Below are 27,668 nucleotides of genomic sequence, written 5' to 3' on the forward strand. Positions count from 1 at the left end.
CAAGCCTTGGCCCTTCAAAGGGCTGTTGCATCACAAAGTCTTTTGAATCAATATCAGTGGTGAAGCATAGAGTTGCTAGCAGGGTAGGCACAAAAGTGCGATAATTTCCATTAGTTGCTTAAATCTGTAAAAAGAAAGGTAGGGGGGTTATGTCATGGAGAGTGGTTCAATGTCTCTCCAGGCGCTTCTTTACTTGCCAGTGGCGTGACGTTTTCAAAAGTGTTGTTACCAACCATCAGTACGATAATTACGTCTTGGACGTTCTCCTCCCGCCCACCAGATGTCATCGATCTAGATCTTTGTTCATTTAGTTTTCTTTTTTTGTTCATATTTTTTCAACCCCTGATTTATGCACACACCTCCAGAAAGAACTACCAATCATGAGACATCGTGAAAATCCAACAAATGGTGCTCAGGCCCTGTTGTCAATTTTTCATCACTTTTTTTCTAAATTTATTTATTTATTTTGCAATTGAGGTGAAAAGGGCTAGAGGAACCCCATAATTTTCGGATCAGTTTGACGTTTGTGCCATGAGCAGACGACAGAATTCTGCACTTTCAGCGACTGTCAGTTTGGTACGTTCTAATGCTGCCAACTTAGTTTTTTTTTTAGCAAGACTTCCTCGCATCAAGGAAAACACCATTGTTATCTGTTGTCGAACTAAATGAATGGTTGTAGTTAATTCCAGTCTTGGCTTTCTAGATAAATGAATTTCTGACACCTGTATGTGCAAGTAAACATAATTTAAATTTTGAATATTTTTGTCTAATTTGTTCTGCTCTATGCTAATCGTGAAGATGAGAATGTATGGAGAATGAATTAAAGATGATCAGGAAACATTGACATGACCACAATTATGTCACCTGGCTTCGTAACATGTTAGGATGACCACTACGCGGGTTTCAAGAAAAAACATAGGTAAAGGAGACCTCTCTCATTCAGTGTGTATACTTCGCATCCTAGTTTGTTCTACCCCTCATGTGAGTAGACATCTTTACGTGATAGTAGAACATAGGATCCTTGTTTGGGACCTGGCAACACGGCAAGTTACTATGTAACATATAAACAGGTTGTAATAAATGTAGTTGCTTGAGAGAATAGAATCCCAATTTTTAGGTGCAATTTAGCTATGTGACAACACTGGTCTGTTCCGTCAGACCTGAAAATAGAGTTGAAAACATTTTAGAAATGATTGTTATAAGAAGGAAACATGAAAGACCAAAAGTGGGTCCTACCTTACCGATTAGGCTTCTCGCATATACGACCGTACGACAGAATGTGAAGAGAAGAAATGTGCCTCACTCCATGGAAAGTTCGTATACTGGACAGGATTAGAATTTTTTTTGTAATTATCATAAATGAAAATTCGAAACTTTTGCATTGCATTACATATGTTTTGGTGAAATAAGTAAATACACCTTTAAAAGAGTAATGGCGTGGGTAGGCCTGGCCTCCTGGCCTCATAGGATGCTTCGCCACTGATCAATATTCTTTTGCTACATCTGTGTGTGTGTGTGTGTGTGTGTGTGTGTGTGTGAGTGAGTTTTACTTCACTTCCTTTTTAATTCATGATTGGAAAAAGAAAGACGCGGTAGTATATGGCAGTGGCCACTGAAATTAATCGAAAAAAAAAAACAGCTTCGCCGATAAAAGTGAATACTAGTTTTTCCATATTTTGCTTTTTAATTTCAGTGATAATGGAATTTATATATGATGACTTGAAGAATCGATTTGATCTTGCATTTGGTTGGCTTTATGAAGAATACAGCTATTTGCAAGGTTTTAATCGGTTGCCTGGCTACCTGAAGAGAGACATTAAACCAGAGGAAGCGTACAACAAATTACTCTGCGGCCTTATTTTAAACTTGCTGGAGAAACCAGACTCCAAAGATAGAGACGTGTAAGTAAAGAATATTCAATTTGATTGAATTGTAAACTTTATTTTGAAAAAAAAAAAAAGAAAGAAAGAAAGACTCGCAACCCAGTTGGAAGTATACATGCAACAATGGGGAGCGCATGCATAGGAAATAAACCTTGAAGCTTCAAGAAGCAAACGACAAACCCCCCCTCCCCCCTGCCGCTGTCACTCGTAGTTAGTCTGTGAGCAATGCTTGAAGGTGGAGCTCTGCAATTGTGATGCCAAATATAGCAAATACGAAACTTGAGCAGCACATTAGCCTTGAATTCCTGGTGAAATTGAAGAAATTACCGAGAGTGTGTCCACTGACTCTTAATTAATGCCCACTATGTCTCCTACCTGGTGATCGTTCCGAACAACCTCAATATATTCTGCCACATTTGCTTCTGTTGTTGATGTGACAGAGCAACCCGGTCTTTCGTCATCTTCAACGTCCTTCCATCCCCTGGTGAAACATGTGTGCCACTCAAACACATAAGCACGTGACATTCACATTATCACCATACACCTCTTGTAACAGTTTCACACACTCACTCCGTGATTTCATCAATTTCACCAGGAATTTCGGGCTCCTCGATGGCGTAGTGGCAATGCTGCAGCCTTGCAATCAAGGGGTCCCAGGTTCGATACCCTGTGGAGGCACATAGTGGTTCAAATTCCTCTTTAAACTGTAGGTCCAATCCCGAGTGCATAAAGTGAACTTAAAACACCAACTCCATCAATGAAAAATCACCAGGAATTTGAGGCTAATGTGCTGGTCGAGTGTCATATTTTTCATTTTACGGCAACACGTTTGCGGATTTTTTGTCGTCAACTTCTTAAAGCTTCAAGGTTTATTTCCTGCGCATGCACTCCCCACTACTGCATGTATACTTCTGACAGGGTTGCCAGTCTCGATTTTTTATTTTGCCAGACCACGTACACAGTTTCTTTTGTTACGGCAAAGTATATTTCAGTAACCAGATTATATTAATTGATTATGGAGGTAACTATCCAGTTAGTGTCTTCATGGAATATTTGCAATTACAGTAGAGCGTCGACTATCCGAACGTCGGTCAACCGAATGACCGCTTAACCGAACTGTGTACTCGCTCACTTTCAGATATCTGTAATGAAAAAAGTACGTGACTTAGCTGCTCGTAAGCGTGTAGGCTTGCTTAGACAGACCAAAATAAAGGATTTTTTTAAACGTTAATTTTGTGTACTGTGTGTATTGTTCATGCAAAATGCGTATGTAATATGTACATATTTTTGTTTAATAAACTGTACCACAAACTATATATTCCTACTAAAGTTGCCTTTGTACGTTAATTTGTAATACATACTTAAAGAGATGCCTGTTTTTATGAATAAATTTACTGTACAGTACTTCTTTTTGGCAAATAAACATGTACAGTTCGATTATCCGAACAAACCAGTTTTCCGAACACCCATGTCCCCCAATTACTTCGGATAATCGACGCTCTACTGTATATAGTAGATAAGTAGAATATTGGTTGTTGGTAATTTGTTTTTCATCATCAACAAAAATTTCATATGTAACATCATCGCCTTGTAATCAAGGGGTGTCCCGTGTTTGATATTTTGTGGAGACACATTGTACAGTGGTTCGCATCCCAATTAGCCGATCAGTGCATAAAGTGGACTTAAAAAACAGTGATTCATTTAAAACTTTCATACCAGTCCATCCCTACAAGAAAAACACAATCAATCATGTAGAACTGAGACAACATAAAAGCATCTGTATGTTAGTACCTCAGTTCTTTTATGTATTATTTTCCCCCTAAATTTCATTTTATTTACTTTTTGGTCTTATTTTTATTTTTCACAAAATTTGCTGTTTTAATTTTGTGCTGAATGTGCACAAAAGTTGTTTTCTAAGTGCATAATTTTATTTAAACGATTTTCACATATTTGCAAAATGATCCTTGTGATCAGTAAGAACTGATCATTAACCCTCTATAAAGCTTCAGATACTGTCTGATTAAAAAATTATAGATACTCGAGTTTGCTCTAATTAAAAATTAACAAGTAGTCCTACATAAAAACGAGTTACATCAAAATTTAGCTTATTCAGTTCTGCATTAGTCTATGATAACAATTTTTTTTCCCTCTATACCTTCAATTTTTGATCGTCGTGAGAACAAAACAAGGGCTGGTTTTTATTAGTTCCGCAAACAATCTCTATATTTGAAATTCTGTAAATCAAAAACAGGTTGTCCGATCGTTATGATGCATCCTTGTTTTGAAAGTTCCTTTGGAGATATCATTTAATGAATTGTAGACTGTGTGTAGTCCCTCCCCTTCATCTCTCATGCACACAAATAACAATAATAATAATGCTAACATTAACAATTAGGTGAAGGCAGAAACGTTTTAAACACAAATGTTCAGTTTTTCAAAATTTCTCAAAAACTGTTTTTAGCAATTTTGCGTACCAACTTTTTCATGGTATTTGGTAGTCCTACAAATACAATATTGTGGCCGCGGTGGCTCAGTCGGTAACGCGTCTGACTACCATGCTCAAGGTCCCGGGTTCGATCCCCGGCCGGTTCAAATCCGGGAACTTTTCTAACGGTGAAAGCGGCCCCGGCGACCACCCAGCGTCGAATAACATGGGTACCTGGGGGAAACCCTGGGGGGTAAAGGCGGTCAGGGGCGTGATGCTGATCACATCACCCCCACTCACGACCGGATCAAGAAAGTGTGGGGCGTTACCCCCACACCCCCTATACGCCTTCATGGCGTGGTGCTATGCACAGGGGAACACTTTACCTTTTTTTTTTTTTTTACAAACACAATATTGGTCTTGTTTTGAAGGTCTTTGCATTTAAAATGCATTATCGTTGTCAATTCACATTGCAAAACTGATTTTATACAGATTTTTATTCAGCGGAGTAAAGCTGTACATTGAAGTTGGCAACATTGTAAGCTTTGACTCGCAGCGCCCGCTGGCAGTTTCCGTGGATCAACTGACATAACTGTATACCATGTTGCCACATTCTGCGAACAGCTTTATAATAATGGACATTGTATCTAAAGATATGTTTTGGCGGTTATGCGGAGATAGGTAATCGATCGCTGGAAAAAACTTGCGTGGAAAATGAATAGTAAGTTTGTCAGAGTTAACGATAATGGAGTTTAAAAGCAGATGCAAAGAGCTTCATAACAAGACCAATATTGTATTTGTAGGACTACACAATACCAAGAGAAAGTTGGTACACAAAATTGCTAAAAAAAGCTTTTGAGAAATTTTGAAAAACTGAAAATTAATAATTGTGTTTAAAACCTTTCTGCCTTCACCCTACTAAAATTTCATAATGATTGGACAACCCGTTTTTGATTTACAGAATTTCAAATACAGTGATCGTTTGCGAAACTAATAAAAATGAGCCGTTGTTTTGTTCTCACGACGATCAAAAATATAAGGTATACAGGGGAAAAAATGGTTATCATAGATTAAGCAGAACTCAATAAGCTAACTCGTTTTTATGTAGGTCTACTGGTTAATTTTTAATTGTAGTCCAAACTCGAGTATCTATAATTTTTAATTTGAGAGTAATGTCTCTCATTTAAGATAATATTATTAAATGAGAAACATAGTATTATTAAATGAGAAACCTTTTTTCAAAACATGTCTTGTCCTCATAGAAAATAACATGCAGCAAATAAAAATTAAAGCATAAATGCCTTGTAATCGAGGGAACCCAGGGTTGATACCTGGTGGAGGCACGTGCTACAGTCACTGTCTTTCATTCTTTTCTGCTTGCAGATGGAGAGGAGGTCACCTATTTAGATTTTTACCTTTCAGGTCTTAATATAGAAAGTTTTCATGCTTTTATTTGTTCAAGATGTTAACATATTGAACACCTCATGAAACTTTTTTGTCATATCACTTTTCATACATCTTGGCAACAAGTTAGAATATGTAGTGTTATTGCTTCCATGCAAAACTAGTTTTTTATACACTGTTTTTGCCACTTAATTTTTCTGATGCATTGCCACTCATGATTTTCTTGATTTAACAATGTTAATAATAATAACTAACTAACTAACTCTCTAGCCTTCTTAAACCCGAGGGTTCATAACTGCAGCAACACAGGCCTTCCATCTGTCCCTATCTTGAGCAAGATCTATATACTCTTTTCCATCTCTTACCATCAGGTTTCCCAACAAGAATCCTGTAAACTCTTCTTTCCTCTCCCATTCGTGCCACATGGCCTGCCCACCTAAGTCTTATTGATTTTATCATTCTAATAATATCTGGACATGAATACAAATTATGCAGTTCTAAATTATGTAACCTTTTCCACTCACCTGTCTCCTCATCCCTTTTAGGCCCAAATATTTTCCTAAGGATCTTATTTTCAAATACTCTCAATTTATGTTCCTCTTTCAATGTAAGGAACCAAGTTTCACATCCATATACACTGGTCAAAAAAATTAGGGGAGCAAGCAAGAAATCCCAAAACCAAAGTTGGTAAGTCAAAAGTAGCAATGTATTTTGATTAGGGGAGTGTGTCCTCAACCAGTACAATACACGTCTATTAGAGTCATTAGCACAACAGAGTTCTAGGGGTGATTTCTGCAAAGTACTGCACAAAATCAGGAGAACAGCACGGTGATAAGACAACAGAAATGGACAGATACGCAACAGATCCATACCTCTAATAAGGCGTGTGGTCGCCATGAACTGCTATGACAGCTGCACATCTGTTGTGCATGGAACCAATAAGGTTATCAACGACAGCCTGCGGGATATTCACCCATTCCTCTAGAAGGGCCATTTCCAACTGTTGCAGAGTTGTAGGCAGCGCTGGCCGAGCAGCAATGTGTCTTCCGAGTGTGTCCCACACATGTTCAATGGGATTCAAGTTTGCGGAGGATGCTGGCCATACGATTCGTTCGATACCCTCATCCCGTAGCATGGCGTCAACCAGACGTGCTCGGTGAGGTCGGGCATTATCGTCCACAAAAATAAAACGATCACCGATATCTGCAGCCATTGGGACAACATGAGGCCTGAGGATCTCATCCCGGTACCGTAAGGCTGTCAAAGTACCGTTCCGGATAATGTGCAGGGGGGTACGTCGACCAACACTGATCCCTGCCCATACCATTAAGCCACCGCCACCATACTGAGACACTTCACCCACATGTGCGGGATAGTTCCGAGTCCCACGTTCCCTCCAGATGAGAATGCGTCTATTATCTGACTGGAGACTGAAACGCGACTCATCCGAGAAGAGAACTGAACTCCACTCTCCATGCCCCCACTCACGATGTTCCACAGCCCACTGTCTGCAGGCCCTACGGTGTTGGGCATTCAGAGGGACACACACCATTGGTCTTCTTGCATAAAGACCCCTTTCCCGAAGGCGATTTCGTACAGTTTGGCTCGAGACTCTTCGTCCTGTTGCCAAAACAAGGCAGCGTTGCAAGTCAGTTGCAGTTTGCTGCCTATTCCTGCGAGCCGACAATGCTAAGTACGGTCTTCCCTAACTGTTGTTGACCGTGGGCGACCTTGCCCAGGCCTCCTTCGTACTGTACCTGTATGTTGAAATCGTGTCCACAACCTGGAAATGACACTGCGTGACACACCAAGGGCTGCATCAACCTCACGCTGTGTTTGCCCTGCTTCCATCCTCCCAATGGCTCTCCATGCGCTAGATTCCCCTAAATCGTGTTGTTCTGCCATCGTTCCTATTCAACACTACTCAACTGAATCCCACCTGCACTTACGGTCTGCCAGTCTTATGGTGTCACTAGAGAGCTCTTCATGCTGATGATTCATCACAGATGAATTGTACTGGTTGAGGATACACTCACTTCATCAACATACATTGCTACTTTTGACTTTCCAACTTTGGTTTTGGGATTTCTTCCTTGCTCCCCTAATTGTTTTGACCAGTGTAATACTACAGGTAAAATTACAGTTTTGTATATTTTAACTTTTAGTTTCTTAGATATTAACAAGAAGACAAAAGTTTATGAAGAGAAAAATAACATGCATTTCCTGAATTAAGCCTACTTTTTATTTCCTCTTTAACATCATTTTCATTTGTTAGTATTACTCCTAAGTACTTGAATTTAGAAACGGGTTCAAACAAGTTGTTATCAATAATTATTGATTATTACCTAACACTTAGTTTTGACCTGTAAGCATATATTTAGTTTTCTCTTTGCTGACTTCCAAACCTATCTCTTTAGCTGCTTTGAAAAATATTTTAGTATTATTCTTAATTGTATTTACATCATCCCCCAGTAAGTCTACATCATCTGCATATGCTAACAACTGAGTCACATCGTTTCATTTTAGTCCTTCTTTAGTTTCTTTTACCTTCCTAACAGCATATTCTAAGGCAAAATTAGAGAGCAATGGAGATAATGCATCTCCTTACAATGTTAATAATGCATAATATTAATGATGATGAAGGACTTCTAATTATTAACTAACTAGCTGATTGCTCACGTTGCCCAGGTATTTATTTGTCCCAATCTTCTATTAGACAGGGAAATAATGAATTCTAACTATGGTGTAAAATGAACTTTGAGTTGAACGGCATTGGGAATGTCCCTATTCATCTTAGCGACCCCGAAAACTATGGATTCCACACTAATATCGGTCGTTTTGTATTATTTTTACATGTCACCCCTTCCCACCCTAGATGTGTCTTACCCCCACAGTATTTCTTTCCAGATTGTAAGTGATATGTGTACCAAGTTTGTTTGAAATCTATCCAGGCATTCGAGAGTTACGCTGGAACAAACACACACACACACACACACATACATCCATTTTTATATATTAGATTCTGATTGATTGATTGATTGAGTTGGTGTTGTAAGTCCACTTTATGCACAGATAGGCTAATCGGGACTGGACCTACAGTTTAAAGTGGGATTCGAACCACTATGTGCCTCCACCAGTTATCCAACCCGGGACCCCTTAACCAATTTTGATGTTGAGTTGTGAATACAGCTGTTTTCTCGGTATAACTTATCATTTTGGAAAAAATAGTTTAAAAGCCAGTTTAAAACAAAATTGTGGACAAGAAATGTCCTTTACTGTAAACATAATAATCTGTTGTTTTTCCTAAAAGATGTATATATATATATTTTTTTTTACATAATTTCCGATGGTTGTGGATTATATTATGTTCTTTGAGATGCTTGCGTATGAACTCTGATAGTGTTGAAGTTATAATTGTGTGTATTTTTGTATTTTGTTAAGTATGTAATTTGCCTGTATCGTCATTATTGTTGTCGCTGTGATAATAATAATTTTGCCTAAAACTTTTAAGCTCCAGTGTATATGTTGTATTCTCAAGTATGAAATTCCTTACCTTACGGTGCTAAATCACTCGAAGGGCCTTGGCCTCCACAATGATCTTAGTCTATTGTTCTCTGTTTGCAGCCTTCTGTCTCCATTACCTCTGCATCCTCCAGCCGCCTCTTCCTGGGTCTCTCCTTCATTCTTCTACCTCCTAGTTTTCCGCAGAAAACTTTCTTCACCACTCTGCTCTGCTCCATCCTTTCCATGCGTCCGAGCCACTTTAACCATCAGGTACTAACGCTATGTCCAACGTGGATACGGGCAGCGCGGTGCGTGCGGTGCGATGCGAGCAATGCGGCAGTCGTATCCGATCAAACCTGTAGTCAGCAATGAGCCCGTCCTACGTGGACACGTTACGCGTGCGATTCGTCCGCTCGCAACGCACGCAACGTTTGATTTTCAAACGGGTTTGTTTTGTATCGCATTTGCCGTCCAGTGGCGAGTCGCCGAGAAAGATGGAAGGGCTTATTGCAGAAGTGCAAAGAAGAAATGTATTGTGGGATAAAACAAACCCTCGTTACAAAGATCGTTTAATTGTTGATAAGGAGTGGGATTCCGTAACAGTTTTCACGTTTTAAGTATTTGAAAGTCGTGAGTGGATGAACAAAAACATCAAATTGTATTCACTGAGAAGGAATCAGAATACGGTTCATACATTTTCTGCTGCTCTCGAAGCGCGGTTGTTTGACTTCGAGAGCTGTAGTTCCTGTCCATCACATTTTCGTCCAAGACGTTTACAAGAGAATCTTTTTCTATGTCAATTATAACATTATGCAGAATGCGAATTGCTTTAACAATATGAACAGCATGCTGTACACTAGTTTCAATTGGTTTCAATAGGATCCTAAATTTCGCAGAACTTATGCCGAAAGCACACTCCACTGTCATTCGAGCATGCGATAAACGATAATTGAAATATGACGCGGCTGCATTATTTGAACTCTCCTTTTAGAATATGGTCTCATAAGATATGTTCGTAATGGAAATGCTTCGTCTCCTACAAACACAAATGGGTCTTTTTGATGGAAGTTGGACAGCTGCAAATCTTTTGGTAAGAAACCATTTTCGACATTTTGATAAAGTGCTGAGTTAGAATATACACCAGCATCACTTTCTTTGCCATATGCACCCACATCGATCATTAAAAATCTGTACCTTGCATCAACAACGGCCAAAAGCACCGAACTGGAAGCCATGTTCGTCGCAACTGCTCATCACAATCGCACGCAGTAACGTTGGACACTCCCGGCGTTCACGCACATATCTGCGGTGCGGCGCTCGCATCACACCGCACGCATCACGCTGCCCGTATCCACGTTGGACATAGCGTAAGTCAGGTTTTCCATATAGCCTCATTAGTTCTACATTTGTTTGTATTATCCATTCTCCATTCTACATTACAGCTCCAAAAATCTTCCTTGGAACTTTTCTTTTCCAGGTGTTTAGCATAAAGCCTGCTTTAAACGAAAGCATTTCCTTTAACATTTTTGCTAGCATAAATGCTACGTAAATGCTTCCAAAAATATTATAGCAGATGGTACTTTACACGGAAGCATTTCATGTAAATTTCGGGAAGTCTTTCCGATTACAATGTATAACATATACAGCACGAAAGACACGTCGAATTTCTCGGTCTATGCTGAGTGCAGTGTGTTTACAATTGAAACAACTAAAATATTCTTCCATACGTGCACAATAAATGTTGTAATGTATATATTTATGGAACGCCATTGTTTGGTACCTAATATTGTTTTATATGAAACGTTATTCCTCTCGGTTGAATAGTTATCGGCTTTTAAAAATGTGAAGTGATACATTGTTTACATCTCGCGCGGCCGCCATTACAGCCGCACTCGTGACCTAGAAGTTACTTCTGATTGGTTATGCTATGAAAGATGCTACGAAAATAGGATCGATCCTATCCTAGAAATGCCATGAAATATGCCATGGCATCTGAAATGCCATAAAATTTCTCACTTTACACGGCAGCATTTTGGTCATGATGTAATTGTTAAGGAAATAGCTTTATGTAAAGTGGGCTTTAGGCTTGTAACATAACAAATTCTTCATCATCATCCTTTGCAGTTTCCTGCCTCTGGCTGTTTCGGCATAGAAGTCAATCCTCTCCATTTTTTCCTGGTCTTCCACTACTCCTCTCTTACCGTGGTATTCCAATCTTGTCCTCTTCTCCTAACACTCTCCACTATCTGCTCTTTCCATCAACATCTTGGTCTCCCCTTTGGCCTTGTTCCCACTCCTTGTCCATTGTAAGCTCTTACTGGCAGTCTTTCTACATCCATCCGTCCAAACCATCTAATCTGTACCTGATCTATCCTGTCCTGGAGCTTCACCACCCCCACTCTCTGCCGGATCTCCTCATACCTTATTCTATCCCTTCTAGTCTTCCCCAATATACTCCTTAAAAATTTCTTCTCCACTGCCTGCATCTTTCGTTTGCCTCTCTCTGTGTCATTGTCCAAGTCTATGCTCCATATGTAATTATCGGAACATGAAACAAATTTCATCATGAAACAAAATTGATGAAATTCTATGTTTTAAAATACCTTTGTGGTGCTTGGCTAATGCATTTTCAAGAAAGCATTCTTTCTTGCAGACTGCTGTCTCGCATCTACCTGGAAGCCCCACTTATTACTGAAGAGGCCATCGACTTGCTTCGTCATTTGTGTGGAGATGAGGCTAAGGCTCCAGTGGGACTAGGTCTTCTTCAAGAGCTTATTGTGCGGAGACCAACTAGGCAACTCGTTTTCCTCAATGCATTGCTGGTTCACACTGCACATGATGTTGCTGAAGTAAGTTTTTCATTTCCAGCTTATATTTCAACATTCAAAATAAGCACTTAATAATGCATTGTACACACAATGTTCTTACGAAGTTTAGATTGACTTAAATTGAAATGCACGTTTTTATTTAAGTCTGCCTCCATGGCAGAGTGGTTAGCACATCGCGCTACGATGCCAGGGGTCCCTGATTGGAATCCCGGCCTGGGCACAGGTGTTTGTGAGTGTTCATTCCTGAATTTCATCATATCATCATTCATCCCCATCTTCGCGATTAGCCAAAAGTAGCAGAAGTAAAATAAATTGAATCAATCAAAATCAAATCCATGTTGCTATTTAAGACAGATTTTAAAAAAGTAATTATTTTCCTATAAATTCTAACATATATGTCGAGTAAAAGTTCCATTTGTCTTACATATTTTGCACATATTTGCCCGTTTGCACTAACATGGATTTACTCTTGAGCAAGAGTAAACTCAGAGTTAACCCACGAATCAGCAGAATATCTGTTGCACCAACGGAAAAGATGGGTCAGTTGGAAGTAAAAGGAAGGTCAACTTTACCCCTCGAGATCAGCGAGTAAAAGCAGAGTTAACCCAGTAATGGCTGCCATCTGCAACTGGTAATGTATCACTTCAGAATTTCAAAACTAAAAAAAATTAAATAGGAAGTACATTGGAACCCCGATTTTACGTTTTTCAGGAGCCTGTAAATAAAGAACGTAAAATGCAGGAAATGTGAAAAGCAGGAAAGCATAAGGGAGGGGCGAAACTCAAGTAAGAAACGACTTCACAATCGACTTTTAGGGGGTATTGTGTCAAAAGTAATTCAACAACAACATGATTATGAATTTCTAGGGGGAAAAAATCAAGACCTGCTGTGAAAATCAGTGACGGATTAACATGACCCACTTTCGAGGGTAGGGACGATGGATGACTGCTTCTATCTGCCACCTATTAGGTTCTATTTATGCTTTCGATTGTGTGAGATCTTCATTTACTCTGTAAACTGGTAATTAGTTACTAGTTTGATAAATATCGGGTAATTGGGGGAGGGGGTGATCATTTATAGTTGAACGTTAAGCTTCTTTATATACGGTAATCAAAGTATCCTGGATTCAGTTGACAGTGGAGACATGTAGAATGATTCAGATCCCACTTTAAGCTGCATGTGTGTCCAGTCCCGATCAGCCCAACAGCATAAAGTGAACTGAAAACAAGCTTTGTCAAAGGTACGCATATTTTGATGTCACTATGCAGGGAATTGTTATCAGTGACATGCCCATGATTTTAGAAAGGTTGTGAGGGTGTGGTGAGGGCAGTTACGCTTACGTATATATTTTTTAATAGTCAGCCCTCATTTTGCATCTTTTCCTGCCTTTGATGACCCCAACAATCCCTCCTTTCGGCATGCCACTGTATACATTTCGTTCCTGCACTGTTCTGTGTGTTCAAGATGTTTATCAGAAGGCAAACCAAGAAAAAAAATATTTAAAAAATAGCTTGTCTTTTAACTCGTCACTTTGTGTCTGGTGCTGGTGTTTCGTAAACTTCAAAAGCAAAACAACCTTATGAGGCGAGATTCAAAACATTGCCGTTTTTCTTCCCTTTATGATGGATGAGTCATTGCTGGGAGCCAGGAGACAAAACTAAAACACTGGCGCCAGCTGCTCGCTGCCCGCAGACACCACTCCACCATTCTGACCGGCGATAACGGGAGGGAGGGGAAGGAAAGACGAACAGTTGATGGAGCAGCGCTAATGCATTTGTTGAAGAAAAGTCTTATCAGAAGTGTGCTCATTCCTGGCCAAGTTGCAGAAGGAAAGAAGGGAGGGGAGGATCACTGCTTTAAGCTCTCCCATGCTGTCGCCTCAATGCTACTCACATACGAGCAACATTTTCGACGCAGATAGAGGCATTAAATAAAAGAGAGAGAGAAACTGGCTGAATCGTGCACACCAGTGGGGGATTAATAAAGTTGCAAGGGGGGGGGGGGAGCTGGGTGAATTTTCTTTTTACTTGTAGTACGCTATGTTCATAGAATGTACTTTGCATCATGCCAGGATGCATATAGGGGTGTTTGGGAGATGATGTGATCAGCACCATGATCTGGCCATCCCCTATTCTTTGATTACTACCATTTTGGAGGTGATGTTATCAGCACCATGGCAGCCTTTACCCCCAGGGTTGCCCCAAGGTACGCATTTATTTGAGGCTAGATGAGCTTCAGAGCCACTTTATGAGTCAGCTTAGATCACCTACCCCGGGAATCAAACACAGGTTTCCAGTGCGGCAGTCAGACGCCCTACTAACTAGGCAACCATGGCTCCCCAGCGAATGAGAATAAATAAATAAATATATGCTCTTTTGGCCCAAATAAGAATTTTAATGGTATTTAGATGTGCACTAAATGTGACTGCTCCCAGAGAATATTGGCACACCTCTCATTTATTCACTCATTTTTCCTGACTCCATCACTGTACAACACGCGAGTCACATAATCTGTATAAACGAAACCGTTCTCTGCCCCACACAGAATAATACATGTGTCCGAACTTTGCCTCCCCCTCCCCCAAACAATTGATTTGACAATAATATTTTTCAGAGAGTAACATATCGCTCAGCTGCCCGTAGAAAAAAAGAATCACAAGAATACAAAAACTTTAACAAATTGTAGAGTACAAAGAAAAAAGACATAATAAAGGAAAGTAAAACAAGAAATATGAATACTATAATAAGGCATGTTTTATAAAGAATACGAACCTGGGACCTTGTATTGTGCTAGCCACTTCTCCTGAGTGCCCAGTAAAAATCCATTTACAAAGCTGAGGTCAGTTTTCTTTTATTGCGATTTATCGTTTCCACTTAACACCCACTTTGCCCGTCAATACCCTCAAAAACAAGGAAAAATTACTAAGATAAACAATGCATTTTTTTCCAGTTTGAATTATTGAACTGCCTTACTTCTCTCCTTATTTTAAGGTTGGAAATTAATTTCTGCTCCTAAGAATTAACTGTGCCCCCACTTCCACTAACCATGACCTGAAGAATATGTTTTTTTTGTTGTTGTTTTTTTTCAATAGCTATTTGTAATTTCACAGCAGCATTCCTATATTTCATTTGTAAGTCTCTGGCAATGCTCAAACTTCATGATGCAAATCGCAACTTGGGAAACTTAAGATTATTGTTTTAAAATTGTCTGTAATAGTTCATAATAATTATTTATTTTCAATAGAAATATAATGTTTTTTTATCCATACTCATTTACATGTGTACCAAGATAAATATTATTTTCTGCTAACAGTGTCTTTGCCTTCTTTATTTTTGATTTGTCTACATTATCTAAAGGTTAAGCATTTTAAATGTAGAGGTAAGTGCAAATCTGCTCATTTTAGTGACATAGTGTTTGGAAACAAGGAACCTTGATCATGCAAGTCTATGGGTGTGCAAAAACTATTTGCAGTGAAGTTGTTGAGGAAGTTTGGGGCCTTATTTTTTTTTTGCAAAATGTATTGGAAAGAAAATATATTTGGCTAATACGTCAAAGATCCTAGGAATTACTATATCAATGCAAACTGTGCTTGCATTATAGCTTAACTTTTCTGCACATTCTCCGAACATTTAACAGTTGCTGCCATCTGTTGACGGTTCTTTCAGAAAGTTCATATGCTGCAATTTCCAGTTTTCTCCCTTGGTTTCTCTTGGCTTCTTCTGTAGAGCTAGAACACAGGAACAGTACAGCAGAGGGAGTTCGCTCGCCAGATGTGCCCCAGGCTCTTGCTGCCCAATCTGGTGAGCTTCTCTTGTCAACAGTCTGGGGAAATTGGGAAATTTGAAACATTGTGAAAGTGAAAAAAGCTGCTTTGTAAAATAAGTATCTTGAAATGTAGTGTTTTATTATGCAGAAAAGAAAACAAGTTGAAGTTTTTCCATTTTCAGTTCGGGATTCGTGTGCTTCGTGAACCCTCTTCAGGCGATGCCTCTAGTATCAAGTGAATTGTGCTGTGAATTATTCGCTAAGTTGGATGGTGGTGGGTGTCATGACACCTGCCTTTGTTCCTTGTTTTAGTGGTTTTACGTATATGTGCACTTTACGTAACCCTGATTGGCTGTCCTCTCAAAGTCTAGGGGTTTCTAACAGCAGACCGATTCTCAAACCACCAAAACACTTTATGCTCCTAGTACCTAGCATGCACCAACGACTTATAGGGCACACTCAATGACACCTCACTAACTCATTGTTTTATGTACAATTTATTTACAGACCTCCCCTTCTCCATATATACCTAGTCTTACCATAAATACTGTCCCAAAGTTGTAAGTAAATAGACACAAAATGGTGAGAGATATTGTAATATCAGAATAACATTAGGTTCATGGATGCATTATGAACCAAAATCACAAATAATTATTTGAAATGGCCACCTTTAGCACTGACACACTTCTGAAGTCTTCGTGGCCACTCATCAATGGAATTACGCAACACATCAAGTGGAAACTCCGCAGCTGCCTTCTGAAGAGACCGCTTTAAACTGTCAATATTGGGATGTCTCTTCTTGCAAGCAATCTCCTGAAGCTTGGACCACAATTTGTAGTCCAAAGGGTTTAAGTCTGGACTGGCACAAGGCCAATCTCACGTGGAAATAAAGTCAGGAACATTTGCCTCCAACCACTGCTGGGTGGTGCGTGCTTAGTGTGCTGGGGCTGAGTCCTGCTGCAAGCTCCAGTTCTCTCCATGGAAGATGGTGTCGGTAAGATTCTTGCATAGTTTCTCAAGCACTGTCTGCTGGTACACTTTGGCTGATGTTTTTACCCCTTTTCACAGAAATGGAGCGTGCACTCATAGCAAATGTTCCAGGCTTCATTTCCAATTCAGATTGGCCTTCTGCAAGTCTGGACCTATACCCTTTGGACTGCAAATAGTGGTCCAAGCTTCAGGAGATGGCTTGCAAGAAGAGACATCCCAATATTGAAAGTTTAAAGCGGTCGGTCTCTTCTGAAGGCAGTTGCTCATTTTCCAGTCGATGTGTTGCGTAATTCAATTGATGCGTGGCCACGAAGACTTCAGAAGTGTGTCAGTGCTAAAGGTGGCCATTTCGAATAATTATTTGTGATTTTGGTTCATAATGCATCCATGCACCTCATGTTATTCTGATATTACAATATCTCTCACCATTTTGTGTCTATTTACTTACAACGTTGGGACAGTATTTATGGTAAGACTAGGTACATCGTTCCATTACAGATCCAATAAAAAATGCTCAAGGTTGTCTTTTGCTCAATTACATAAGAATGCACTTTTGCACTTTTCCAGAGTTCTCTCTACGAGTGCACTATTTACTACAGTGCTAACTCACGCTCTCAGTTTATCACGCAAGAGTCTCTACACAGTCCTCTCATTAAGTGCTGTACATGTACGTCGAGCTACGAATGCACTATTTACCATAGCGCTAACCCACCCCTGCAGTTTATCACGCAAGAGTCGCTACATACATTGCTCACTCTCTACATATTTTTCTGTCTTATCTCTATGCAAGCCTCTCTCTCTGTCAATCCATCTGAGTCCATGTGTATCTTTATCCATCGGTCTCTGTCACTCCATCTGGCTCTGTGCAACTGTCTATGTATCCATCTGGGTCTGCATCTATCTGGCTCTGTTGGACGAGTTGGAAGTATTGATGACAAATTAAATTAATTTAATATTCTTGTAAGTTTGCAAATAAAATTTTCCTGCTCACTTTACTTGCAATTATCCATGTTTGATGTTTCCAGAAGATGATTGTGAAGGATTATACTAAAGCTGCATTACGATTTGATTTGATTTCATTTTTGTTAATGGAACGGTCAGCTGAAGTTTCAAGTTCCCCAAGCCAACTGTTAGGGTAACGTAGCTCAGACGTAGGGGGTTTTGCTGTAAGAGAACATATTAGGTACTAAGGTAAAGTCTTAATTCTAAAGTGGTGATACCTGTAGGGCATAGTCACAATGAAACACCTTAGAAATAATAACAATGGTTTATAAATATAAAAGAGCATAGTTGATATGATGGAGGAAATCTCAGCCTAAGAGTTAAAGGCAAGGAATTACTTGGAAGAAAGGGATAAGAGATTAGCGATACTTATAAGTTGTAGAGCAGTTCCATCTTCCATCAGCGTGTAGACAGCCTGGACATGGTTGGGTGGTTAGACATCTAGGTGTGGAGAATGGATTGGCAGCGCCTCCGGCTACACCTTAGATCTATCACTCGACTACCACTCACCTACTCTTCCGACTAGGGTATTTATATGTCGGGTGGGGCCTTAGTAACCTTGTTCAGGGCTACTGTACTAATCTTGCACCAGCCTGGGTATTTTTACTCGTCGAGGCTAAGGTCAGCCTCAGAAAGTCTGGAAGGCCAAGGTTGGGCGATCGTGTCGGGTGGCCTTGGCATTGAGTGATCAGGGCTGCAGGGAGTGACATCGCTTGCAGTAACAGCTGAGCTCACGGCCACAGGGAGTCACCTCGCTCATAATAACAGCTGCAACAACCTTCGGTAGAGACCACAGCTTCCTGTCATTACTGACGTAACTCCTGGCAAGGCTATAGAATGCACGTGGGCAGTGATGACTTTTGATGATGCAATTCACAGTGCTTCCTGTTTTGAACCGCACCCGACTAAGGTGACTAAGTTCACTGGATCTATGTACATGCAAAATGTGCATGTTACATTAATTAACATTGCTTTTCTGCCACTTTTGGGCTGATCGTGACAATGGGAATGTGTGATGATATTATGAAATTGATGAAGATAAATTTCACAAAGAACACGCATGCCCAGAATGGAATTTGAACCAGGAACCCCTGGCATCGTAGCATGCTGTCCTAACCACTCCGCCACGAAGGTAGCTGCTGCATTACATGACGTGAACGCTATTTGTGATGTTGATAAATAATAACACCATTTTTTAAAATATAGTTTTTGGTGTTTGTATACTACTATACAGGGTTGTTTGAATATTTTAGTATTTTTTTGAGAGATGATCCCATAGTTCATTAGGTGAATAAATCACTTTCCCAACAACCCAAAAATTGCACGAATTTTGCTTCAAATTTATTCCCCATCTAGCATTATAAATAACCTGATACCAGATAAAAATAAATATGTAACTTGCTGCAGGATTTTGCACTTGAGATACTATACAGAAAATTTTGACTATGAAATATTCTAAACTTAGGAGGAGAATTTCTTGCAGTAGGCACCAAATTCTATTTTCACAGTCTATGGATGTGTGTATGAAACCGTAATTGAATCAGTCACTTGAACAAAACAAACCAGTTTTGGTTAAGACAAGTGCAGCATGAATATTTGGTGTGCCCCACTGGCATATGCAGAGTTTGGGGAGGAGAGAACTGTTGGTGCTGCAGTTCCTGAATTTTTTCAAATGAAAGTAGTAAAGAACTCAGGAAAGGCAAAATGATAAATACATCCTCCCTTTAATGCAACCCCTGATTACCATTTTTGTCTTTGAACAACTTTTAAAACTGAGGTAAAAAATTATATTTACGAAATATTTTATTCTGTATTCCATCTCTCCCCAGAATGCAGCTATGTACATAATATCTACCTTTACAATTCCTAACTCCCCACCCTGAAAAAACTTCCTGCTTATGGCAGTGGTTGGTGTGTGGGGGGGGGGGGCATCTCTGTGTTGTGTCACACGTGGGGCACACAGAATACATTTAGGACCAGTGCAAAACTTTAAACATCCCTCTTTCACATGGTTGAAATATCATGGCTGTCTGTTCAACATTAGTGAAATTGTAGTATTATAAAGTCGTCCAATAATTTGTGGACTCTGGCTACTATTCAGCTTATCATGGTGATGAGCAGTGGTGTTTCGTAAAAGGACTGGTTGGGGCAATTTTTTTTTGTCAGAAAATGCACTGTTTTTGTGTGTGTGTGACATTTTCAAAACTCCGTATAAAGTACATTTATGGAGCACAAAGAATGAGACTATCGTTTGAATATTTGGATTCGTATTGAAGTCTTTGCCCCACTGTTGTGGCATACTTCTGATTGAACCTCACTAGTGGGTAGTTCTTAATTGAAAGCTTTGTGTGTTGTGTGTTAATATACAACAATAAGGATGTCTTCCAAAATAATGTAACACTGTGTATAGCATAATATGTTCACAAAAATGCACTGCAAATTACTACACTACTATCACTACTATTAAATACTGGGGACACCATCAATCATGACTTTTCATATTATCAATCATTCACTGTTCTTTGGGATAAATACAGTACGACAACAAGGGTTATTTAATGTAAGTTTTATTTTTATTCATTTTTTTAACAACAATAATTATCCAAACCATCTAATAGTGGGTATATTCAATATCTAAATTTTCATATTCAGGGTGGCTACTCACCGGGAATTCCGGGAATTCTGGCAATTATGCGTGAATTATTGACTCCGGGAATTATGCTTGAATGCTGCATGAATTTTTCTCCATAGATGTGAAAAATTGCAATTTTTATTAATCCAAATCTCATTGAAGCTATACATATTTATAAATTCCTGAAGCAAATTTTTCACAGTTTAGCGTTTATTTTTACTGAGGAAGGAACATAATGCTGCATTGAAAATAAAACAGATCCTCTCAATCCGTTTACTTTGTTAGTGTCCTTTGTAGAACAATCTATTCGACAGACAGAAGATTATGGCAAGATAAGATATCTTGAAGTAGATTAGGTAAATTTGAGTTTGAGATTCTCATACAATTAGCAATTTTTCGTAGATTAATGTATCCCGTAACATTTGTGACTCGTTTTTGTAGATGTACTTTAAGTCTCAGTATGTGAAATGGCAAATGTAAACTCCGTACCTTAAATTAAATATTATATATGTGTAGATACTATTTAATTGAATTTAATTGGAATTTTTGGATACATTGGTATCTCACAGACCCTTTTTTGTTGTTAATATACCTGTGTGTGTATGTGTGTGTGATTGGTGAGAGGCGCTATTGCGTAAGGTTGAAATAGAGAAAACATTTGCTTCTTGCCTTGATTTTTTAGAAAGTTCGCCTTGACAACCGGGAATTATACTTGAAGGGTCATTCCATGTCAAATGAACCAAATTTAAAATAATTGGTTGCATGACCATTTTAGAAAAAAAATCATTTTTAGTACATACGTTTGTACATGTTTAGATATCAAAACCAATGTTTAAAAAAAATATTGTCTTGTTAGTTCTCCTGGGGCAGCCATTTTTCCAACATGGCGCATGGCTTTTTTTGCTCATGTAGCACTTTTCAGAAACCTTAATATCTCAAAAACCATTAGAGCTAGAGACCTGAAACAAAATTCATTTTGTAGCAAATGAAGTATACTTTCTATGATAATCAAGTATGCTTTGCTTAAAATTGCATCGTAAGTACGAAAATTATGGTCGAAATTGGGGTAGCAATAGTTAAAAAATTGGATTTTTAAGTTCGATTTTTTCAATGAAGGGGTTTAGTCTAAGGCTTAATTTTCTTTTCATATGTAGACCTGCCTGCAGGGCATCTGTAAGTAAAATATCAGTGCTTAGAAATGCAACCCTTTTTTACAGCATGGGCTCAAACATGGCCATTCATTGAATTTTGACAGTTTTCAGGGTTAAATATCTCAGATGAGTCCTCTTGAAAAATTCTGAAATTTGACAGAAAGGAAGCCCTGCATGAACCTAACTCACAGTAAGAATCTCAACTTTTAGATTCAACTCGTTTTGGTCAATATGAGGTAACATATGTCAGCTAATTTCTGACGTTGCAAAGTAAGGTTAAACTACATTCCTACTTATAATAATGAAGTATTTTCTTTTTCATTTTTAAATTTAGCCTCAGAAAATATAGTAACCTAAGGTTTTAATACTTGACTTACCATAAATTGAAATTACAAGGTATGACAATTGGAAATCTGCGAAATCTCATTGCAAAAGGTTTTATTTATAAGAAAAAACTAAATATGCTTCAGCATATTTAGTTTTTCATAATCATGGAAACAAGGCTTAATGGTGTTATAATTTATTTATTAGGTACCCAGGAGCAGTTTGTGTTGTGAGCTCCAAAACTGAGCTTGACGGCTTGGTATCTTCGTTGTGCGTAAAAGCCCAATTTACTTACAGAAATTGTAACTTGTCGTTCCTACATGTTTCCTAATACTTCGACGTTTTGTGCATGTGCTGCACAATTACGACGACTTGAATCAATTCATGCTTGCATGTTCTTATAGGCTAGCGATGATGAAGTGAATGCTCGAGCACTAGCTCTGACGACAAAAATAGTATGTACACTGCTGACATCTGAAGTTTGCACACACAAGCATCTGCTAACAAATTACGATGAGGGTGCAAACTTAACCAGAGGCAGAATGCCAATGAATTGTGACTGATTTTTCACGATGAATACAATACAAAAATGTTTAACTAACTAACTAACTCCCTAGCCTTCTTGAACCCGAAGGTTCATGGCTGCAGCAACACAGGCCTTCCATCTTTCCCTATCTTGAGCAAGTTCTATATACTCTTTTCCATCCCTACCGATTTCCCTTAGGTCCATCTCAACGTTGTCCCTCCATCTTCGTCTTGGCCTTCCTACAGGTCTCTTACCATCAGGTTTCCCAACAAGAATCCTGTAAACTCCTCTTTCCTCTCCCATTCGTGCCACATGGCCTGCCCACCTAAGTCTTCTTGATTTAATTATTCTAATAATATCTGGACATGAATACAAATTATGTAGTTCTAAATTATGTAACCTTCTCCACTCACCTGTCTCCTCATCCCTTTTAGGTCCAAAGATTTTCCTAAGGATCTTATTTTCAAATACTCTCAATTTATGTTCTTCTTTCAATGTAAGGGACCAAGTTTCACATCCATATAATACTACAGGCAAAATTACTGTTTTGTATATTTTAACTTTTAGTTTCTTAGATATTAAACGAGAAGACAAAAGTTTATGAAGAGAGAAGTAACATGCATTTCCTGAATTAAGCCTACTTTTTATTTCATCTTTAATATAATTTTCATTTGTTAATATTACTCCTAAGTATTTGAATTTGGAAACTGGTTCAAACGAGTTGTTATCAATAATTAGATTTTGATTATTACCTAACACTTGGTTTCGGCCTGTAAGCATATATTTAGTTTTCTATTTGTTAACTTCCAAACCTATCTCTTTAGCAGTTTTGAAAAATATTTTAGCATTATTCTTAATTGTATTCACATCATCCCCCAGTAAGTCTACATCATCTGCATATGCTAACAACTGAGTCACACCATTTAATTTTAGTCCTTCTTTAGTTTCTTTTACCTTCCTTACAGCATATTCTAAGGCAAAATTAGAGAGCAATGGAGATAATGCATCTCCTTGTTTTAACCCATCATGAATTGTAAATTTGTCAGACATATTAATACCCACACGAATTTTACTTTCTGTTTCACTGGTGCATATTTTTATCATACTAAGAAGCTTTTTAGGTATTCCAAACTCTACTAATATATTATATAATTTATCTCTTTTGACCGAATCATATGCTTTTTTGAAATCAATTAATAGCTGATGGACATTTTGATTATATTCCCACTTTTTCTCAAGTGTCTGTCTGATGTGAAAAATTTGATCTGTAGTTGATCTGTTACGTTTAAATCCACATTGATAATCACGTATAATTTCATTAGCATATGGGGTTAGTCTTGTTAAAAGAATGTTTGATAATATTTTATATGTTGTTGAGAGTAGAGAAATTCCACGGTAATTATTGCAGTTCATTTTATCACCTTTTTTAAACACAGGAACAATTATGGATTCTTTCCATTGTTGAGGGATTTCTTCTTTATTCCATATTAAACAAATTAATTTATGAATTTGACATATTAATGAATTTCCACCATATTTAATTAACTCAGCTGGAATTAAATCAATGCCAGGTGCTTTGTTATTCTTTAGCCTTTTAATAGCATCCTTAACTTCAGTCAAGTTAGGTTCTGGAACTAAAGGTTCTGCTGTGTGGACTTCATTTACTTCTGATTTGCATCTGGAAAATCATGACACAATACAAATTTGTAATTTAGTGCAGCTGGTTTTGTAATCACGATAAATGCCATGAATGTAGAGGTTTAGAACTGAAATTATCACAGAAGATATATTTCACAGGACTATTATGGTATTGCATTTGGACAAGTAAGATTGAGGCTTTTGAAGCTGGTGAGTTAAAATTTTTGGGTTCATCGTCACACATGGCCACTTTGCACCTTTGAAAGTACAATAGGAAAATCACCTTAAACAAAGTTTATGAAGGGGGGTTAAAGAGCCCCTTGAGAAAGGTTAAAAGTGCAAGGTTGTGAAAGGACCTGCACAGGAAAAACTCCACACATTAAAAATACACCAAAAACTTCCTCCGTAACAGTGTAGGTGGTCGGCCCTTCTCAAAAAATCTAAAAAAAACATTTCTTACAACACTGTCATCAGCTCCCAACATTTTTGATGAAAGTTTGGCTGAGGAAAGGGAAGATGAGAATATGACGAACACTTAAAATAATATTACATTCCAGACACATTGGAGGGTCCATCCCTTGCGGCAATTGACCATGGATGAGTCAGCTGTGTCCAATCTGAATTTTAACTAAAATGACATCTTCTCGAGGGCTCGAGAAGCTTGTTCCCTGTTACCTTATCCCACTCTTCCTGCCACATGTCAAGAAGGAAGGAAGGAAACATTCTGCAGGTCCCTCGCTGACAGAATGTGGACGAGAACTTCAAACTTGCAACAAAACTTCGTAACATGTTCACTTCTACTTTGCGTCAAGTAAATTTGTAAGGTTTGTCCTGGCACCCAAACGTTCCACGGAGGTAGGCTTTAAGACAGAGAAAATAGTTTGCTATTAAGGGTTACTTGGTAGAGGTAGATGTCAGTTTAAAGCCTCACAACTGCGTCAAAGTCTCTACCATCTGCGAAGGCCTCTTTTTTTTTTCAGTTGGAAGAGGGACGCAAGGCCATTAGTACCTTACAGCCTTGCGCCGGAGAACCAACTGCAATCAACTTGATATATCGATTGCAGATACATTTGATATAAATGTCAATTGCATCTGAGTGTAACAATATCCCCATTTTCATATGTACAAAGGATTTTGTTACACCACATTTGTTTGCCTTCAGTTTCACAAATGAAGGTCACCAATACTACATAAAAACCCAACCTAAGCTACAAGAGTTTTCTTCGACAGACATAAAATAAAGAATTGTAAACTTACAACTAAAGAACAACACCAAGATAACCACCATGTGATTTAGAGATGCAGCTAGTAAACATTTGTTGACGTGGCATGGCACAGAAACTGATATGAGGGGATGGCTCAAAATTGAGAAGACATTCCAAAGTGGAACTTAGTTCCTGGACCGTATTTAAATTGATCTGGTAAAACGGTTCCTGGACCGAATTGAAATACTTTACAGATAAAAAGGTTATTTACAGTCGAGAATCCATTTACGCTTGCTGATTTTCTCTCCTGGGCCGGAATTGAATTTATTTAAAATTCCTGGACCTTTAACAACTCTTTAGCCTCCTTACATTAAAGTGCCCTCAAACCAACATGTGCATTAACAGTACGGAACCAACATGCCTCACAGCCCCGGTCTCGATCGGCAAAGTCCTCTAGTGACAGCACACTTCTCTTGTCACTTCGGTGCGAATCTTCCTGCATTCACATGAATTGACGAAAGAAAAATACAAATTAGTGTTCTTGACACCAATTATAGGTAATTTGTAAACATTGAATTAGACCTTCCCAGATGACACGGTGGGTAATACATTTGTAATCAAGTGCTTCATTGTTCATTTTCGGGTGAGGCATGAAATGGTTCGGATCTCACTTCAAACTGTTGGACTGATTCCGAATAGCATACTTGCGCATAAAAACAAACAAGTAAGAAAATCAAGTTTCAATGACTCAGTACAAGTAATGATAAAAAAAAGAACTCTTATTACACAGTGTCAATGCAGCACGTGGCAGCGACAGGTGAAACTTTAAAGCAGACGTAAATAACCAATGGAAATATAAATAGACCCTGCGTGATAAGAACAATACTCGGTAAAAAGTAGAAGTTTGGCAAAGGGTATTATTGAAGAGCTCACTAATTCTGAACAGCCTGTGCCCAACCTTTGTTCTACTATCACACCCCCTTTTGGTTATTTATGTGTTTGCACGTAAGCCCATGCCCAACGGAGGAGGGGAGGGTGGAACTTCGACCAAGGCCCCACGTAAACAGGAAGGGTAGGTTACTCGACCAGCACTTCTCCGTCTTCCCGTTTGGACTGGGAATTAGAGAGCTCGTGGATTCAGGGAGTGGAAGCTACACGGCCTAAAAATGCGGCCGAATTTGTCCATTTCTACGCACATATACTTTCCGGAAACGACCCTACAGTTTAAATTGGTATCCAAACCATGGGAACTCCTCCCTCTCTGGGAACAATTGAACTCGAAAACTCCAGTCTACAAGGTCATAACCTAACATCCAGTTTCATGTGTAGACCTCAAATTCGAAATTAAATGCCCAAATTATTACTTAATGCATTTACATGAAGTGATCAGTGGCATATTCTCCATGTTAGCTATTACCGTTAGCAAACCAACTTTCCTCATGTACTTTATTTTATTATTAATTTGTAGCATTAATATATGGAAAATTGCTTATTATATATTATAGAAGCTTCTAAATCAGAATTTAAGTAAACTATTTAAATAACTTAAGGACTGGTTTACGTACGCTACTGATCGTTGAGTAACGCACCCACCCGATGACTGGGTTTCCTCCCCAGTTGTTCACAGGAAGGGCGAGGGAGCCGAAGAAAATTTCGGCGGGTGGATGTGGTCAGTTCACTACTACACAGTTGGCGGAAGAAACGTACTAGTTCTTTCTATTTCTGTGCTGGGCTTGGCAGAAGCAGTGTTGCGAGGTGAAGGAAAACTTCTCTTGGTGCAGATAAATTCAAGGTTAAAACAGGACTATTTTATGAAGAATATAAAAATTGCCTGTAAATTTGAAGCTGTCTGACTTCTATTTTTGTTTTACTTGCATGCCTGCATAGTTGTTTTTTCTTACTATTATATCTAATGATATACCTAGTCTAGCGATAAATACTGTTACACACTATTTTGTGAATAAGTTGAATATCGTTGCAGATTTTAAAATTTTCTTTTAGTATGTTACACTTACATATATTGCACACAAATAGCTCCAATGAGTTTTCAAAATACCCACTTTTTGCCCTCAAACATGCTCAAAGTGTGTGTGGACAGGCACCTATTGCAGCATGGATGGTCTCGGTGGGAAAGTCTGCCCCTGCTGCCATCAAGGAGTGCTTTAAAGTTTCAATTATGAGGTGGTGCTTCTTGCAGACAGTCCCCTCTAGCACTTACCGCAGTTTGTAGTTCTGGGGATTTTGATCAGCGGATGGCTGGTGGCATCTCTGAAGTTTGGGAGCTCTCTCACGAACTTCTCGAGAGCTTGAAGCATGCACCCTTTAATTTTGGTGGTTAAAACTTCCTTCGGTGGTGAACACCTCCTCAGTGAAGAAGATTCTGCAATGCAA

At 38.7% G+C, this 27,668-nt stretch overlaps 1 protein-coding gene across 2 annotated transcripts in view; it reads left to right on the top strand.

The window, feature by feature from the left end:
- Sym (symplekin scaffold protein) overlaps positions 1-27,668 on the top strand; it is a 175,536-nt gene that overhangs the window by 65,484 nt on the left and 82,384 nt on the right. For both annotated transcript variants that reach the window (XM_083112238.1, XM_083112247.1), the window contains exons 11-12: positions 1,694-1,901; positions 11,870-12,065. In XM_083112238.1, coding sequence (XP_082968364.1) covers positions 1,694-1,901; positions 11,870-12,065 — 404 coding nt within the window. The remainder of the gene's footprint in view (positions 1-1,693; positions 1,902-11,869; positions 12,066-27,668) is intronic.

This window comes from Lepisma saccharinum, chromosome 1 (genome assembly GCF_977018435.1).
Source record: "Lepisma saccharinum chromosome 1, izLepSacc3.1, whole genome shotgun sequence".
Classification (NCBI taxonomy): domain Eukaryota; kingdom Metazoa; phylum Arthropoda; class Insecta; order Zygentoma; family Lepismatidae; genus Lepisma; species Lepisma saccharinum.